The 17,870-nt window shown below is 54.0% G+C and overlaps 4 protein-coding genes and 13 non-coding genes across 17 annotated transcripts; 1 reads left to right on the top strand and 16 right to left on the bottom strand.

Annotated features, from left to right (window-relative positions):
• Positions 1-1,643: 1,643 nt before the first annotated feature.
• On the bottom strand, positions 1,644-2,921 carry PHYSODRAFT_466886 (hypothetical protein; the record flags this gene model as incomplete). Its single annotated transcript, XM_009517751.1, has 3 exons — positions 1,644-2,156; positions 2,232-2,336; positions 2,400-2,921. Coding segments are annotated over 3 exons (1,140 nt in total), but the record flags the coding sequence as incomplete, so codon positions are not given.
• Positions 2,922-4,317: 1,396 nt separating this feature from the next.
• Positions 4,318-4,839, bottom strand: PHYSODRAFT_322397 (hypothetical protein; the record flags this gene model as incomplete). The annotated part of the gene is made up of 1 exon (XM_009517750.1): positions 4,318-4,839. One exon carries the CDS (start codon positions 4,837-4,839, stop codon positions 4,318-4,320), a length of 522 nt encoding a protein of 173 aa, XP_009516045.1.
• A 760-nt stretch (positions 4,840-5,599) lies between these two features.
• PHYSODRAFT_322396 (hypothetical protein) lies at positions 5,600-6,467 on the bottom strand (the record flags this gene model as incomplete). Its single annotated transcript, XM_009517749.1, has 4 exons — positions 5,600-5,836; positions 5,922-6,008; positions 6,091-6,153; positions 6,243-6,467. 4 exons carry the CDS (start codon positions 6,465-6,467, stop codon positions 5,600-5,602), a joined length of 612 nt encoding a protein of 203 aa, XP_009516044.1.
• A 1,410-nt stretch (positions 6,468-7,877) lies between these two features.
• PHYSODRAFT_294219 (hypothetical protein) lies at positions 7,878-9,260 on the top strand (the record flags this gene model as incomplete). The annotated part of the gene is made up of 5 exons (XM_009517748.1): positions 7,878-7,880; positions 7,994-8,129; positions 8,377-8,497; positions 8,592-8,723; positions 8,996-9,260. 5 exons carry the CDS (start codon positions 7,878-7,880, stop codon positions 9,258-9,260), a joined length of 657 nt encoding a protein of 218 aa, XP_009516043.1.
• A 1,591-nt stretch (positions 9,261-10,851) lies between these two features.
• Positions 10,852-10,924, bottom strand: PHYSODRAFT_t144. The gene has a single exon. It is a non-coding gene; the product is annotated as a tRNA-Ile (tRNA).
• Positions 10,925-11,408: 484 nt separating this feature from the next.
• PHYSODRAFT_t143 lies at positions 11,409-11,481 on the bottom strand. Its single transcript has one exon. It is a non-coding gene; the product is annotated as a tRNA-Ile (tRNA).
• Positions 11,482-11,965: 484 nt separating this feature from the next.
• Positions 11,966-12,038, bottom strand: PHYSODRAFT_t142. Its single transcript has one exon. It is a non-coding gene; the product is annotated as a tRNA-Ile (tRNA).
• Positions 12,039-12,522: 484 nt separating this feature from the next.
• PHYSODRAFT_t141 lies at positions 12,523-12,595 on the bottom strand. The gene has a single exon. It is a non-coding gene; the product is annotated as a tRNA-Ile (tRNA).
• A 484-nt stretch (positions 12,596-13,079) lies between these two features.
• PHYSODRAFT_t140 lies at positions 13,080-13,152 on the bottom strand. The gene has a single exon. It is a non-coding gene; the product is annotated as a tRNA-Ile (tRNA).
• Positions 13,153-13,636: 484 nt separating this feature from the next.
• Positions 13,637-13,709, bottom strand: PHYSODRAFT_t139. Its single transcript has one exon. It is a non-coding gene; the product is annotated as a tRNA-Ile (tRNA).
• Positions 13,710-14,193: 484 nt separating this feature from the next.
• On the bottom strand, positions 14,194-14,266 carry PHYSODRAFT_t138. The gene has a single exon. It is a non-coding gene; the product is annotated as a tRNA-Ile (tRNA).
• Positions 14,267-14,750: 484 nt separating this feature from the next.
• On the bottom strand, positions 14,751-14,823 carry PHYSODRAFT_t137. Its single transcript has one exon. It is a non-coding gene; the product is annotated as a tRNA-Ile (tRNA).
• A 484-nt stretch (positions 14,824-15,307) lies between these two features.
• PHYSODRAFT_t136 lies at positions 15,308-15,380 on the bottom strand. The gene has a single exon. It is a non-coding gene; the product is annotated as a tRNA-Ile (tRNA).
• A 484-nt stretch (positions 15,381-15,864) lies between these two features.
• On the bottom strand, positions 15,865-15,937 carry PHYSODRAFT_t135. Its single transcript has one exon. It is a non-coding gene; the product is annotated as a tRNA-Ile (tRNA).
• A 484-nt stretch (positions 15,938-16,421) lies between these two features.
• On the bottom strand, positions 16,422-16,494 carry PHYSODRAFT_t134. The gene has a single exon. It is a non-coding gene; the product is annotated as a tRNA-Ile (tRNA).
• A 484-nt stretch (positions 16,495-16,978) lies between these two features.
• Positions 16,979-17,051, bottom strand: PHYSODRAFT_t133. The gene has a single exon. It is a non-coding gene; the product is annotated as a tRNA-Ile (tRNA).
• A 484-nt stretch (positions 17,052-17,535) lies between these two features.
• PHYSODRAFT_t132 lies at positions 17,536-17,608 on the bottom strand. The gene has a single exon. It is a non-coding gene; the product is annotated as a tRNA-Ile (tRNA).
• Between the last annotated feature and the right edge of the window lie 262 nt (positions 17,609-17,870).

Raw genomic sequence — 17,870 nt, 5'->3', positions numbered from 1 at the left:
CAACCGTGTAAATTTCAATGCTTTTAATACAGTACACCCAGATGAACTCTCGAAAAATGAGAAATGTATTGCGTTTTTGTATGTTACGCAGCGCTAATGGTGCTGTTTTAATAACCAACATGCAAACTCTTAAGTTGGTAACAGCTGCAGAATTGCAGGTGTCAGGCTGTTACTGCCTGACACCTGCAATCCAGGATTTGCTCTGGCACTGCAGGAGCAGTGGTGCATTTGATTGCTAACCGCCTGGGCACCATGCCCGATGTGCATGATGTGCCTGCATTTTTTAGCCAATTCCAGCTTGTAGGCGCTCTGTCGGCCGATGTCGGAACCGTCATGGTATGGACGCAAGTCGAACGACGCAGCCCTGACCTGTTGAGTGAGGAAATGTAACGGCGGGGTAAATCCATGGATTGCGTGATAACATGCAGAAGCTTAGGTACCCCTTAAAATAAAATAACTGTAAACGTTCTAAGCACTATACGGCGTCAGTGTGAGCACCATCTAAAATAAGCCCACTTAGGTGGAGATGAGAGACGGCTCAGAGCGTTCTGGGGTCATCTATATACAGATAAGAGCGTGTTCAGTGAACGGCCAGTAACCGATGAACCTGCAGCAACCTATCCAGTATTACATATCACAGGAGTATTGTTTTAAGGCAATTATGGTTTGTTTACTGTCGTTCATGGTATCTTCATGGGCCATCATAACGATTCCATGCATATTTACGGATTCTTCATGTGTTTATGCATTCTTCATGGCCTTTACGGATTGTTCATATGAGTAAATCATAAGATTTATGTAATGTTCATGCCGAAAAAAGAAGGTTCATCCAACGGCTATGCGCGACCTTTGAGCCCGCTTGGCTGCGCTGTGTTGCGGGGAGATTCTTGAGCACGTGGAAGAAAGGAGACTTGAGGAAGAGGTAGAAAAAGAAATTGTGATTGATAGAGCTTAGTGTCGGCCCCGGTGTCGGCTCCGGGGCTTCTCCTCGGAGCCATTCATGTTAACCCTGCTAGAACTGTTAAGCAGGTGTGAAAGGTTTGTGTACAACACACATACTGATAAACATAATGTAGATTCTATATGATGAGATGACCCGGCTTGGGATTGTTCCTTTCACAGCCTCTCTCAGTCCCAAGACGGGATGAGGCATGCGAGTGCGCTAAGTGTCGGCACGTATGGCTCAAGACAGACGCAAGAAACCGTAGGAGCTGTACAGGTACAGATACCCCAGTCCGTTATCAAAGTGGTAGACACAGTTTTCCGGGCCACACCCCAAATAGGGTGGAATGCTTCAACTCTGCTCGATTATGCACACTTCCTTTTGGACATAGGTACATTTCTGCACTAGGTCTTTGTATGACTATGCACATCTTAATACGGACGGTGGCGGATTTTTTCCATGCCAAAAAAAGCGGTTTTCCATCCCAAAAATAAAAAGAGGTTTTCCATACCACCGGATTAATTGCATGCCATACAAAAAGCAAATGAAAGTATTTAATTCTTGCCATACAAAATACAAGTGAAAGTGTCCTAGACGGGTTGATGTGTAGCAGGTCCCTAGTTCGCAGCGCCCGAAGCCCTCACTACATCTAGCCTCATTACATGCAACCTCGTCCTAAGCAATGAAGAAATCTCAGAAGTTAAGCGACTTCCTGCTTGTTTTCAATTCCCGGGGGGGGAACAATGTGATGCCCCATCCGATGTGCGTAGTTATTCGCGTTGGCGAGCTCCTCGGCTGCCATGGTCACCGTTTCACTGCGTTTCTCGTAGTAAACGTCCCAATAGCGAGCCCCACCTTTCATAAAGGGAGGGTCCACTACCCCCACAAAGTCTCGATCTTCGATTTCGCCATCCCGGTTCTTAGTTGGCCATGTGCTGAGCACGCTCCAATTGATAACGCTCGCAGGAGTTTTAATGAGCCGGGAAATGAGAGCATCGACACTGTACTGGCCAGGTGATGGCTTTTCACGCTCAAGACACTGTTTTTTCTTTCTTGGTCGACCGGATGGGCGTCTCATCAGCAAGCCTCGTAGCATCAGCGAAAAGTCCAAGCCATCAACGAGTTTTAAGCACGCCATAACGTGCCCACACAGCCATCCCGTTTGGTAAAACTCTTTACAGTCGCATTTAAATTTGCTTCGCAGGGCCCGAATCTGTTAGACCGTATGCACACACACAAACGTTAGTAATGCATCTACAGAGCATGCAACAGCAAGGTATTGAATTACCTCTTCAATTGTCCACATGGGAGAAGCCCAGTCGTGTTCAATAGGAGTTCGCGATAGAATATCCACAGCGTGGGACTGGTACGATAGTTGGATGCTGTTCACGACCTCATCTTTTTTGAGAACTCCCTCCAGGGACTTGGCGTAACGTGATGTCCTTGTGTGTGTGACCTTTTGCCCGTACAGATTTTCATCGTGAATGAGGTAATAGTCTCCATTGAAGTAGTAGCGGTTGATGTTGGCGATTTCACGCTTAGACATCCGCTCGTGGCATGGGTAGTGATTGCCAGGTTCACAGAGCCGTTTGGCAGCTTGATACACTTTTTCATCAACGGGACCTGATGCAAACGGCCACAAGAACTCGGTATTTGTATCGCGGCCGCAGTGAATCACTATCTTTGGCAAAGTGACGGCTAAGACATGCGATATCGCTGCTCGCAAATGGCCTGCTGCTACCTTTTTGATAGCGCTGTGGTGTGCTTCAATTGGATTCTGGTTGGGTACTATTCCAGCGACGTTGCTGGCGGTGATGAACCACAGGTCCCACGGGTCCGTGAGGTACTGCTCATCAAACCACTTGGCATACCTCCTTTGGCGTTGGTCTCTCCAGTTTTGAGTGACTAATTCAGACAGAGCAAAGAACTGCTCACGAGAACGAGCGTTTTCGAGTTGGTCCAGCTGCGGTTTGATAATATCGTGGTAGACTTGTGTGTCTGACAATAGCCCTTTTTTTCTCTCTGGACTTGCGATCCAAGTGAGGCCAACAATTTAACAGCTCGATGTCAGACCATACTGCGCGAAAGGCACCAGCAATTGCGGCCGAGTGGTCCATCGACCCATACTTGACAGTCAGGTCTCCACCAAAGAAATCCTTCGTGCGGTTCTGGATAACAGACAATAGCTTTGTATAAGCTAGTGTTGTTTCTGCACGCACGAACAGGAAGGCTATCGGGTAAAACTTGTGTTGGTACTCCTTCTTCTTCGTGTAACGCATGCCACCCTGCGTTTCACTGCACTTCAGTATCGACGCCAGGTACCAAATGATATCAGCGTCCAGTTGTTGAAGTCGATCTTGTATGTACCATCAGTCACCGCCAAGACTCCTTCACGTTGTCCCAAAACCGCAAGAGCAGCGTTGCGAAAAGCCTCCTCGACGTGAAGATAATACCAAATGAAACATCTTTTTTTCCAACTTGTTCGGTGAAGATGTCAAGAACCAGTAATTCGTTGCGGTAGTTGAAGGGTTTCTTGGCGAATGGTTTGAGGTCCATGCCAACCCTGTAAACCATTCCTTTGAAAAAGTCCTCCTTTGTCTTACACATTTTTGGAGATGTCCACTTCAAGATGTCCGCCATCGAAGTGATGTCGAAGTCGCCTCGAGAATGCAGGAGCTGCGATCGATTCTTAAGTTGTCCAACATCCTGTAGAAGGCGCAGCATTTCTTCGTCATTTAGATACTTCATTTCAAGGGTGGTCAAACACCTTGCAGGTCCTTGCCCCCCAAGTAAAAGGTTGTTCACTTCGTCGTCAAGGGGTTTGTGGATGCCAGTCCGTTGCTCATCGAGGGGGGCAACGACGTCACTGTGGATTCCATTCAATGTGGCGGTGTACGTTTTGCTTAAAGCGAAAAATTTGATCTTGGCCGTCGCAGAGCAATTCATGTGAGAAGAGCACTTGTACCACACCGTGTCTCTGTTGTTGTTGAGGCGTTTGTACCGACTGTTCGCCAGTCTATCAATTGCGACACGGGCTTTTTCGCGAGTCTTGAACGGACCGAGAACACAGAATCCATCCTCGTCTGTGTGGTTAACGCCAGCTGAAGCAGTGTGGGTGTCGTCTGCTACATCGCTATCGTCATTATACCCCACAGATGCAGATTCAACACTGGCGTGGCTGTTATCACATTCAGCACTGCTAGAGTTGGATATCCCAAATTCCTGCTGTGCTACCGTGTCTGAATCGACATCATTCGTATCCTTATCCTCATCATCCTTGTCGTCGAAGTCAGCATTGTCAGGATAGAACTCGGATTCACTACCATCAAAATCGTTGCTGTCATTTGGAGAGTCGGATCCGGATTTACTGGACCTTAAGCGGTGCCTATCGGGGTCCGACAAGTCACCATGGTCTGGTGAACTCGGCAGAAGCCGGTACTGTCGTCATCGCTCCACATGATATCACTGTCGTCGCCACGGTCGGTGTCGCTGTTGGCCTCTTCTTCATCGCCGCCATCTTCCGCTTCTTCAACGTCGTGCTCGTCTCCTTCAGCATGGTCCGTGGAAGAACTATCCTCCATTTGCGGCACGTCCGAGTCCTCGCTGCTCTCGCTGCTCGTGTCCCCGAAGAGGTCCGCGATTGTCGTGCCGTAGGGTTGGGGCTGGCGAGGTTCATCTTGGTCTTCTTGGCCATCCTGGTCATCTTGGTTATCTTGTACATCTTGGTCATCTTGTGCAGATCGAGCTTGCCGTAATTCTCGAATTTCTGTTTCTTGAGCTGAAATTTGACGGTGGAGGTCGTTCATCACCTCGACTGCGTTTTCGTAGGACGTCCGCATGCGCTTGTAGGCAACGTAGAACTCGTCGCGCTCTCGGCGTTGTAGTTGGGATTTCATTGCAAATTGCAGAATGACAAAGTGTATTATGGTGCACACATGCTAGAAGATTGCCCCAAAAATGAGCTTTTGGTCGCCAGATATAAATGAGTCTAGCTGTTTCATGCGCAGGTAGAGACTTTCTTGCCAAAACCCATTCAAAACTAGTGGATACACTGAAGATATTATATTAGTCATTCTTAAGCACGTGTACGGTTTCCTGACAGTATATACGCCTGTCAGGAAACACCACAATTTTTGTTGTAGTTGTTGGCTGGCAACGACAGCCTCAGTAACGTTTAGGATAATTCAAAACTTAGAAGAGCTCAAAATTTTTGCGGGAGTACTTGTGGTATGCAATTCACCCGGGTGGAATGCAATTAATCCTATTGGTATGGAAAACCTCTGAAAATGGCATGGAAAAAATCTTTTCCGAATACGGACTGGAGCTGACAGCTGATAGGACGCCTTTTGCTGAGGCTTGTCCTGTTGAAGTCCTTGACAACTTTCTACTTCTCGATGTATTATCATGGAGTTTGGTCATTTCTCAAGCTGCTCCATGCATTGGATTTTGCGGTTGTTGCTACAGGGCAAATTATTAGCGCTAGTGTATGACTCCACAGTCGCAGTCGTTTTACAATTGCCTGTATGCGACTATGGTTAGCTAGTGAGTACATTATCTCACTCTTACACTGCCGCGCATAAGCATCTCAGTAGGCACTATGCACACATTTGTAGCTGCCACATCAATGTCTAGATAGAACTGCATTTGTCGATGGCTTTACCTTCTCCTGAGCTGCATGTCATGAGCCACGTCTTCTTGCTTCATTTTTTCCCGCTGCTTCTCCATCTCACGCTTCTTTGTTTTCGCAGCATCATTCTTCTGATCCACCTCTTGCTGAAGCTTCTTCAACTCTTGTTGACGACTTTCCAATAACGTCAATATTTTGTCCACAACGACACCTTGACCTCCCGCGCCCTTCAGCATTTCAAACTCGTCAAATGCGCCGCACAGCATCTTGTGAAGTCATCTGACGAGTTCTTGAACTCCTTGAGCGTTTCGATACCGCGTCTGGCAAATTCCATCGTTGCATAAGCTCCACCTGCTGGGCCAAAACTCGCACATCAGTGCAACTGCGTTGTCTCGGCCACTCGAATCGGCGCTTCTTGCTGAGCCACTTGCTCTGGGACTGCAGAATCAAAGGGTCCCCTCTCACTGCTCGAAACTACTGCAGAGGACGAAGCAGTTGCATGGCGCTCAGGTAGGCCAACAGCGGCTCGCTCCTTCTTGTTGTTGTTGACTGCGCATCGATTATCAAAGTCCGCCAGGACCTTCTTGTAGTCAAGCTGCACTCTCTTTTCCTTGTCTTTTTCTCTTTGTTTCATTTTCCGCACGATCAGCTTGCGACGCTCTTGCAACTTACTCTTAGCTGCTCTTGCACTCGCCTTGCTGAGCGGGTGCTTGGGCGCTGTTTCTTCCACTCTGCCAGGACCGCTTCCCAGTCGAGCCGAGTTGTCTTCTTCTTCTTGGCCTCCGGTCTCGTAACAATGTAGTATAGCAGGCAGTCGTCCTCCATAGTGAACAGAGAGCGCAGCGTTGGCTCGTGCGTCCACCGTGGAAAGGATATCTTGGTGTTATCCCTCATCATGGTCGGAGCGCGCATTCTTCGGCTGCGTCAATTCGGGCTCTTGATTTTTGACAATCACTGACCCGGTTTGTTGTCCAGCAACTTGATAACTTCAACCGCTTCCTATCAAGTTCGACTTGGTGTACACACCACAATGTAGCCATAGCATGTCAACTGCCTTGATATATTCTGATCTGACCCAGGCGCCAAGTAGCAGCAAGAAGAGAAGCGCCCCGACGGCGCCCAACCTGAAGATCATACGACACATGACTTACTACGATGATAACGCTGTGCCGTTCGCACGGGGTCCAGCTGACCGAGGTAGCGCCGAGCGTTGCCAAACTATTGCACCAGCGCTTCTCACGGTTATCGTGTGGTGCACATAGGTCCGGTATCATCCAACCACATAGTTGCTGGCAAAAATGTAGTCATCTATAAAGAAAGCTAGATAACCTTCAAAGAGGTATTATATCACCATTCTGAGTGTTCACCCATCTCAGTGACTGTATTAACCGCACTACTGCATGCCTACGAAGTACAGAATACACACCACAACAGCACTGTAAGCCTCATCAAAAATTATCTCTGCCTTGCCAACAGATATCCCCCCTATCTTAAATTAATTAGTTCATTACATACAAAAACGTTGTATAAACTGTATCGATGACTAAAAAGACATGTGTATAGTTTACTGTACTTGAAGAGTTTCCCCTCCTTATGGGGGTGTGGCACGGAAAACCGCACCTGCTACTTGACAACGTCTTTGTCTGTCTGGGTACGGCACGCGCGATTTCCTGCGCCAGCCTCAAATGTGCCTGCAACCTCGTCCCGGACTGGGACTGAGAGACGCTGTGAAGGGAACAATCCCAAGCCGGGACACCCTACCAGTCGCCTCCACCCAAGGCCCGCGCTGTACGACTCTTCGACCAAACCTCCGTGGATCTTCGCACTAGACGTCTTCGTACTCTGTCTCTCATCCGTCGTCACATCTGGCAGCACTTGTCGCAGTCGTGGAGAGGCCATCCGTTTCGCCAATCGACGCATTTAAAAAGCTACTCGTAGAGCGTGTGCCATCGTACTGCCATCGCCATCGCATGACTGGTCGTCCCTCAATGTCATCGTTGATTGCGCTAGTGTTGTACTAGTGTGCGTCCCATACGGAGTCGGATCTACCACCATCCGCTCACCCTCGTCGCTGGCTCTCCCTACCCCTGTATAGCCAAGCGAAAGGAGCGTGATTACCCGTTCCATCAATCCATTGGTAACCTTTTTGACAGGCCCCAACACGCCAAGGCCACCAAGTCTCTAAGCAGTGCATTTGCATTCTGCATTGATAAGCACTTCCGCTTTATGAAGGCGCTCTGAAACATCATTCCAGACGCTGCCGATCACCGTGGAAGGAACATTCTGTATCGTGTCTCGGAACAGATTATGGTACTACCTGTCGGCCAATCGGAACATCTGTGGCCGAATCTGGATCGCCCTAGCTTAATGCGAACAACAACTCTTCCTGAAGATGCCGTTTGATGGTGGTACTAAGCGTTTAGATCATATCCTCGTCCGCTCTTCCGCTTTCAAATGGACGCTTTCGACTGCCTGACCTGCAAGATGCGGTAGTGCCACCACCGTTAGCTGAGGCCCCCTCGAGCTCAAGCCGCGCGGGTGCCTGTTGGTCAACAGTGTGTACGTAAAGGCTAGCACAACAATGACAAAGACGGATGGGCACCTGGAAGCTCTTCCTCGACGCCTGAAACGCGCTTAATGCGTTCAGTACCGCCTGATTACTCGGCTCCAGCGCCTCGACGAGGATATCGAAGCGATCGAGCAATCCATCCATCGGCTCGTCAGCAACGGTTTCCAGTGGGGGGGGGGGCACTCCCGAGCAGAGTCGGAGTCCAACTCAAAGTCGCTCACGCTCACGCTTTCAAAGGGGACGATGGCCGCGTTCCGAGTCAAGATCTCCTAAGTCTCGGTTCCGAAAGCGCAAGCGCAGCAATTTTCGCCGTTCGCGGCGATCAAGGTCGCGTTCTGAGCCACTTTCGCGAGATGATGTGTGTCGTGTTGGAAGATCGCGGGCGCAGTACGAAAGTTCGCCGCAAGCGCAGCGTGAAAACGCGGAAAAGCAGCACAAACACCAGTTCCAAGACCAAGTAAAATTGATAAAGGACAAGATGAAACGATTGAGGCCGAAAACGAAGAGCTGAAGGCAGCCGAAATTCGCAATCAGTTGGATCGTGAAAGCTTGATGGAGCAGAACCAAGCTCAGGAGTTCAAGTTGTAAGATACTGTGAAGGCAATGGAGGAGAAGGCACTAGGTAACTGGTGGCGAGCAAAAGTTGTTGTAAATCGCAACTTAAAAAAAGAAAATAATTTCAGGTTTTGAGGTTACAGGATGAATTGATATCAACGAATAGAAAAAGGAAGATGATGGAGTTCAAGATGGCGCAACTTTACGTAGACGCAAGTCGCAACCTGGCAGAGCGTGAAAACAACATTACAAAACTCGGATCTCACTGTTGCAAGATAGCGTGGAATGAATGAAACAACAGATGCAGCGAAAAGGATCAGCTAGAGGAAGACGTGCGTCGCGGTCAAGAGGAGTACCAACGCATGAATATGGAGCTCAAGTGGTTTCGTGATCGGCACCGTTCGACGGCAATTGAGACCGAAGGCAGCTACAAATACTACAGGCGGAGCTATAATGACCAAGACTATCCTCCGCTTCAGATCTATGAGCTCAACGACAAGTTCAGGGCATTGCAGCGGCAGAATACTGAAATGGCATTGCAATCGAAGTCGCGCGCCATGTCCTGAGTAGTGAAAAAGCTGATTGACCAGTTTGGGAAGGACCGCGTGTACGACTGTAAGTTCATTTCAAGTTCCATTCAATTCAGTATCTCTAGTGTCTAACATGGTTCGCGTTATTTTTGTTATCTAGACAAACACTTGCGCCGAATTTAGAGGCGCGTGTAGTGGGCCCACTTTGGCTCACTACTACGGTTTACACGTGCGCACACGTGCGCACACGTGTACGAGGAAGCGTATGTTTCTTTTGCTTGAGTTAAATATACTCGAGATCCACGAGTATACTTTAAACAAGATAAATACTCTAAGTAGCGGGTTTGGTAAAGATGAGAACTGTTATACTGGGATAGGAAGCGACGAAGTGCTGAAAGCCCAGCCCAGACAGGATTAATTCGGGCGCTGTCCGCTGTCCTCCCATCGGTACAAACTGGTAATAAACCGGTAGTTTTAAGATCAGCTTGATGTTGACTGACGAGAATGATGGAGGCTGGCAACTAATCGTTTTTCATTTGAGAATCGCTCGCACTCCGGGCAGAAGATGCCCGTGGCTCGTTCGTTATTGAGGTACCTTTTGATATATCTTCTTATGCGAGCACAATCGTGCTCAGGCTTACTTTTCAATTAGGGGCTCCGTCTACTGCACAATCGACGAGTATCTATAGGTAAGTGAATTAAGCTCAAATAGATGGCCACTTTACCACTGCACATGGTAAAGTGGCCATCGATGAGTAAGCGCACCCGATGAAGTGGCTTTCATGATTCTAACCAATGTTATCATGTACCTATCCCATCCTTCACGAAGCCCTAGTTTGTGGTTTATGCTTTGACTTCCCCTAAGTGTAATATTCTAAACTAGAACAACGGCTGGTTGATGCAAGTCGCTCATTGGCTAAAAGGTGCTGCTTTCAGCCCAAAGGAATCCTAAATGTGTAGGGACCACCCGTCGTGGTGGTCGCAAATGTATATAGCCATTAGTGTACCTTACACCAAGGTCGAGGAAGTATTCGATCCTCTAACAGACATCGCGTCTGTTAGCCACTTGTGCGTGTAATCCCGTTACAGCGAGCGATTGTAATCAGCATAGCAGAACCTTTTCGATTAGAATGGGTCGCAGACAGACTACGGTACTAACCCGATGTGAATTCAAAATCGACCCGCACACGCTCTCCCACACACGCTACAATCTACCCCGTCCCACCGCGCGCGTACGCATCTTCACGCGCCGCTCGACAGCCCTCTCGTCGCCTCACGACACACTTCCCACTGCTTGTCCACGTAGCGACCTCCACGCCTCTCTCCTCCACCTGGCTCCTATCCCACTCCTCACGGCGCACCGGGGCGCGGAAGGCCACGGCCCGGCATCCAGCTAGTCGCACGGGTCGCCATCGCAGTCTGGAAAAAGATCGGTAGCCCCAATATGCCAGTCGCATGGTCAGCATCGGCGGTCCAACTCGACCCTTGCCACGGCGTAGTCAAACGGCTTGGGAGGTCGCGGATGTGCGTCAGCGGTGGCCAGTGGTATCGGCAGCACTCGAGGAGCGTCGGGACGCGCAAAAGACGCGTGGCAGCGTTGCTAGGGACGCAGCAGAAAAGAGCAAAATGGTCATACAGGGGCTCGAACCCTGGACCGCAGCGTTATTAGCACTGTGCTCTACCGACTGAGCTATACGACCGGCAAAATCAAACCACACCCACCAAATCCAAAATAGACCCGCACACGCTCTCCCACACACGCTACGATATACCCCGTCCCACCGCGCGCGTACGCATCCTCACGCGCCGCTCGACAGCCCTCTCGTCGCCTCACGACACACTTCCCACTGCTTGTCCACGTAGCGACCTCCACGCCTCTCTCCTCCACCTGGCTCCTATCCCACTACTCACGACGCACCGGGGCGCAGATGGCCACGGCCCGGCATCCAGCTAGTCGCACGGGTCGCCATCGCAGTCTGGAAAAAGATCGGTAGCCCCAATATGCCAGTCGCATGGTCAGCATCGGCGGTCCAACTCGACCCTTGCCACGGCGTAGTCAAACGGCTTGGGAGGTCGCGGATGTGCGTCAGCGGTGGCCAGTGGTATCGGCAGCACTCGAGGAGCGTCGGAACGCGCAAAAGACGCGTGGCAGCGTTGCTAGGGACGCAGCAGAAAAGAGCAAAATGGTCATACAGGGGCTCGAACCCTGGACCGCAGCGTTATTAGCACTGTGCTCTACCGACTGAGCTATACGACCGGCAAAATCAAACCACACCCACCAAATCCAAAATAGACCCGCACACGCTCTCCCACACACGCTACGATATACCCCGTCCCACCGCGCGCGTACGCATCCTCACGCGCCGCTCGACAGCCCTCTCGTCGCCTCACGACACACTTCCCACTGCTTGTCCACGTAGCGACCTCCACGCCTCTCTCCTCCACCTGGCTCCTATCCCACTACTCACGACGCACCGGGGCGCAGATGGCCACGGCCCGGCATCCAGCTAGTCGCACGGGTCGCCATCGCAGTCTGGAAAAAGATCGGTAGCCCCAATATGCCAGTCGCATGGTCAGCATCGGCGGTCCAACTCGACCCTTGCCACGGCGTAGTCAAACGGCTTGGGAGGTCGCGGATGTGCGTCAGCGGTGGCCAGTGGTATCGGCAGCACTCGAGGAGCGTCGGAACGCGCAAAAGACGCGTGGCAGCGTTGCTAGGGACGCAGCAGAAAAGAGCAAAATGGTCATTCAGGGGCTCGAACCCTGGACCGCAGCGTTATTAGCACTGTGCTCTACCGACTGAGCTATACGACCGGCAAAATCAAACCACACCCACCAAATCCAAAATAGACCCGCACACGCTCTCCCACACACGCTACGATATACCCCGTCCCACCGCGCGCGTACGCATCCTCACGCGCCGCTCGACAGCCCTCTCGTCGCCTCACGACACACTTCCCACTGCTTGTCCACGTAGCGACCTCCACGCCTCTCTCCTCCACCTGGCTCCTATCCCACTCCTCACGACGCACCGGGGCGCGGAAGGCCACGGCCCGGCATCCAGCTAGTCGCACGGGTCGCCATCGCAGTCTGGAAAAAGATCGGTAGCCCCAATATGCCAGTCGCATGGTCAGCATCGGCGGTCCAACTCGACCCTTGCCACGGCGTAGTCAAACGGCTTGGGAGGTCGCGGATGTGCGTCAGCGGTGGCCAGTGGTATCGGCAGCACTCGAGGAGCGTCGGAACGCGCAAAAGACGCGTGGCAGCGTTGCTAGGGACGCAGCAGAAAAGAGCAAAATGGTCATACAGGGGCTCGAACCCTGGACCGCAGCGTTATTAGCACTGTGCTCTACCGACTGAGCTATACGACCGGCAAAATCAAACCACACCCACCAAATCCAAAATAGACCCGCACACGCTCTCCCACACACGCTACGATATACCCCGTCCCACCGCGCGCGTACGCATCCTCACGCGCCGCTCGACAGCCCTCTCGTCGCCTCACGACACACTTCCCACTGCTTGTCCACGTAGCGACCTCCACGCCTCTCTCCTCCACCTGGCTCCTATCCCACTCCTCACGGCGCACCGGGGCGCGGAAGGCCACGGCCCGGCATCCAGCTAGTCGCACGGGTCGCCATCGCAGTCTGGAAAAAGATCGGTAGCCCCAATATGCCAGTCGCATGGTCAGCATCGGCGGTCCAACTCGACCCTTGCCACGGCGTAGTCAAACGGCTTGGGAGGTCGCGGATGTGCGTCAGCGGTGGCCAGTGGTATCGGCAGCACTCGAGGAGCGTCGGGACGCGCAAAAGACGCGTGGCAGCGTTGCTAGGGACGCAGCAGAAAAGAGCAAAATGGTCATACAGGGGCTCGAACCCTGGACCGCAGCGTTATTAGCACTGTGCTCTACCGACTGAGCTATACGACCGGCAAAATCAAACCACACCCACCAAATCCAAAATAGACCCGCACACGCTCTCCCACACACGCTACGATATACCCCGTCCCACCGCGCGCGTACGCATCCTCACGCGCCGCTCGACAGCCCTCTCGTCGCCTCACGACACACTTCCCACTGCTTGTCCACGTAGCGACCTCCACGCCTCTCTCCTCCACCTGGCTCCTATCCCACTCCTCACGGCGCACCGGGGCGCGGAAGGCCACGGCCCGGCATCCAGCTAGTCGCACGGGTCGCCGTCGCAGTCTGGAAAAAGATCGGTAGCCCCAATATGCCAGTCGCATGGTCAGCATCGGCGGTCCAACTCGACCCTTGCCACGGCGTAGTCAAACGGCTTGGGAGGTCGCGGATGTGCGTCAGCGGTGGCCAGTGGTATCGGCAGCACTCGAGGAGCGTCGGAACGCGCAAAAGACGCGTGGCAGCGTTGCTAGGGACGCAGCAGAAAAGAGCAAAATGGTCATACAGGGGCTCGAACCCTGGACCGCAGCGTTATTAGCACTGTGCTCTACCGACTGAGCTATACGACCGGCAAAATCAAACCACACCCACCAAATCCAAAATAGACCCGCACACGCTCTCCCACACACGCTACGATATACCCCGTCCCACCGCGCGCGTACGCATCCTCACGCGCCGCTCGACAGCCCTCTCGTCGCCTCACGACACACTTCCCACTGCTTGTCCACGTAGCGACCTCCACGCCTCTCTCCTCCACCTGGCTCCTATCCCACTCCTCACGGCGCACCGGGGCGCGGAAGGCCACGGCCCGGCATCCAGCTAGTCGCACGGGTCGCCATCGCAGTCTGGAAAAAGATCGGTAGCCCCAATATGCCAGTCGCATGGTCAGCATCGGCGGTCCAACTCGACCCTTGCCACGGCGTAGTCAAACGGCTTGGGAGGTCGCGGATGTGCGTCAGCGGTGGCCAGTGGTATCGGCAGCACTCGAGGAGCGTCGGAACGCGCAAAAGACGCGTGGCAGCGTTGCTAGGGACGCAGCAGAAAAGAGCAAAATGGTCATACAGGGGCTCGAACCCTGGACCGCAGCGTTATTAGCACTGTGCTCTACCGACTGAGCTATACGACCGGCAAAATCAAACCACACCCACCAAATCCAAAATAGACCCGCACACGCTCTCCCACACACGCTACGATATACCCCGTCCCACCGCGCGCGTACGCATCCTCACGCGCCGCTCGACAGCCCTCTCGTCGCCTCACGACACACTTCCCACTGCTTGTCCACGTAGCGACCTCCACGCCTCTCTCCTCCACCTGGCTCCTATCCCACTACTCACGACGCACCGGGGCGCAGATGGCCACGGCCCGGCATCCAGCTAGTCGCACGGGTCGCCATCGCAGTCTGGAAAAAGATCGGTAGCCCCAATATGCCAGTCGCATGGTCAGCATCGGCGGTCCAACTCGACCCTTGCCACGGCGTAGTCAAACGGCTTGGGAGGTCGCGGATGTGCGTCAGCGGTGGCCAGTGGTATCGGCAGCACTCGAGGAGCGTCGGGACGCGCAAAAGACGCGTGGCAGCGTTGCTAGGGACGCAGCAGAAAAGAGCAAAATGGTCATACAGGGGCTCGAACCCTGGACCGCAGCGTTATTAGCACTGTGCTCTACCGACTGAGCTATACGACCGGCAAAATCAAACCACACCCACCAAATCCAAAATAGACCCGCACACGCTCTCCCACACACGCTACGATATACCCCGTCCCACCGCGCGCGTACGCATCCTCACGCGCCGCTCGACAGCCCTCTCGTCGCCTCACGACACACTTCCCACTGCTTGTCCACGTAGCGACCTCCACGCCTCTCTCCTCCACCTGGCTCCTATCCCACTACTCACGACGCACCGGGGCGCAGATGGCCACGGCCCGGCATCCAGCTAGTCGCACGGGTCGCCATCGCAGTCTGGAAAAAGATCGGTAGCCCCAATATGCCAGTCGCATGGTCAGCATCGGCGGTCCAACTCGACCCTTGCCACGGCGTAGTCAAACGGCTTGGGAGGTCGCGGATGTGCGTCAGCGGTGGCCAGTGGTATCGGCAGCACTCGAGGAGCGTCGGGACGCGCAAAAGACGCGTGGCAGCGTTGCTAGGGACGCAGCAGAAAAGAGCAAAATGGTCATACAGGGGCTCGAACCCTGGACCGCAGCGTTATTAGCACTGTGCTCTACCGACTGAGCTATACGACCGGCAAAATCAAACCACACCCACCAAATCCAAAATAGACCCGCACACGCTCTCCCACACACGCTACGATATACCCCGTCCCACCGCGCGCGTACGCATCCTCACGCGCCGCTCGACAGCCCTCTCGTCGCCTCACGACACACTTCCCACTGCTTGTCCACGTAGCGACCTCCACGCCTCTCTCCTCCACCTGGCTCCTATCCCACTCCTCACGGCGCACCGGGGCGCGGAAGGCCACGGCCCGGCATCCAGCTAGTCGCACGGGTCGCCATCGCAGTCTGGAAAAAGATCGGTAGCCCCAATATGCCAGTCGCATGGTCAGCATCGGCGGTCCAACTCGACCCTTGCCACGGCGTAGTCAAACGGCTTGGGAGGTCGCGGATGTGCGTCAGCGGTGGCCAGTGGTATCGGCAGCACTCGAGGAGCGTCGGAACGCGCAAAAGACGCGTGGCAGCGTTGCTAGGGACGCAGCAGAAAAGAGCAAAATGGTCATACAGGGGCTCGAACCCTGGACCGCAGCGTTATTAGCACTGTGCTCTACCGACTGAGCTATACGACCGGCAAAATCAAACCACACCCACCAAATCCAAAATAGACCCGCACACGCTCTCCCACACACGCTACGATATACCCCGTCCAACCGCGCGCGTACGCATCCTCACGCGCCGCTCGACAGCCCTCTCGTCGCCTCACGACACACTTCCCACTGCTTGTCCACGTAGCGACCTCCACGCCTCTCTCCTCCACCTGGCTCCTATCCCACTCCTCACGGCGCACCGGGGCGCGGAAGGCCACGGCCCGGCATCCAGCTAGTCGCACGGGTCGCCATCGCAGTCTGGAAAAAGATCGGTAGCCCCAATATGCCAGTCGCATGGTCAGCATCGGCGGTCCAACTCGACCCTTGCCACGGCGTAGTCAAACGGCTTGGGAGGTCGCGGATGTGCGTCAGCGGTGGCCAGTGGTATCGGCAGCACTCGAGGAGCGTCGGAACGCGCAAAAGACGCGTGGCAGCGTTGCTAGGGACGCAGCAGAAAAGAGCAAAATGGTCATACAGGGGCTCGAACCCTGGACCGCAGCGTTATTAGCACTGTGCTCTACCGACTGAGCTATACGACCGGCAAAATCAAACCACACCCACCAAATCCAAAATAGACCCGCACACGCTCTCCCACACACGCTACGATATACCCCGTCCCACCGCGCGCGTACGCATCCTCACGCGCCGCTCGACAGCCCTCTCGTCGCCTCACGACACACTTCCCACTGCTTGTCCACGTAGCGACCTCCACGCCTCTCTCCTCCACCTGGCTCCTATCCCACTACTCACGACGCACCGGGGCGCGGAAGGCCACGGCCCGGCATCCAGCTAGTCGCACGGGTCGCCATCGCAGTCTGGAAAAAGATCGGTAGCCCCAATATGCCAGTCGCATGGTCAGCATCGGCGGTCCAACTCGACCCTTGCCACGGCGTAGTCAAACGGCTTGGGAGGTCGCGGATGTGCGTCAGCGGTGGCCAGTGGTATCGGCAGCACTCGAGGAGCGTCGGAACGCGCAAAAGACGCGTGGCAGCGTTGCTAGGGACGCAGCAGAAAAGAGCAAAATGGTCATACAGGGGCTCGAACCCTGGACCGCAGCGTTATTAGCACTGTGCTCTACCGACTGAGCTACACGACCGGCAAAATCAAACCACACCCACCAAATCCAAAATAGACCCGCACACGCTCTCCCACACACGCTACGATATACCCCGTCCCACCGCGCGCGTACGCATCCTCACGCGCCGCTCGACAGCCCTCTCGTCGCCTCACGACACACTTCCCACTGCTTGTCCACGTAGCGACCTCCACGCCTCTCTCCTCCACCTGGCTCCTATCCCACTCCTCACGGCGCACCGGGGCGCGGAAGGCCACGGCCCGGCATCCAGCTAGTCGCACGGGTCGCCATCGCAGTCTGGAAAAAGATCGGTAGCCCCAATATGCCAGTCGCATGGTCAGCATCGGCGGTCCAACTCGACCCTTGCCACGGCGTAGTCAAACGGCTTGGGAGGTCGCGGATGTGCGTCAGCGGTGGCCAGTGGTATCGGCAGCACTCGAGGAGCGTCGGAACGCGCAAAAGACGCGTGGCAGCGTTGCTAGGGACGCAGCAGAAAAGAGCAAAATGGTCATACAGGGGCTCGAACCCTGGACCGCAGCGTTATTAGCACTGTGCTCTACCGACTGAGCTATACGACCGGCAAAATCAAACCACACCCACCAAATCCAAAATAGACCCGCACACGCTCTCCCACACACGCTACGATATACCCCGTCCCACCGCGCGCGTACGCATCCTCACGCGCCGCTCGACAGCCCTCTCGTCGCCTCACGACACACTTCCCACTGCTTGTCCACGTAGCGACCTCCACGCCTCTCTCCTCCACCTGGCTCCTATCCCACTCCTCACGACGCACCGGGGCGCGGGAAGGCACGGCCCCGGATCCAGCTAGTCGCACGG

The sequence above is a fragment of the Phytophthora sojae genome (assembly GCF_000149755.1).
Source record: "Phytophthora sojae unplaced genomic scaffold PHYSOscaffold_1, whole genome shotgun sequence".
In the NCBI taxonomy this organism is placed as follows: Eukaryota; Oomycota; class Peronosporomycetes; order Peronosporales; family Peronosporaceae; genus Phytophthora; species Phytophthora sojae.
The sequence above is the reverse complement of the archived record's forward strand: the minus strand, read 5'-3'. Positions and strand labels throughout refer to the sequence as shown.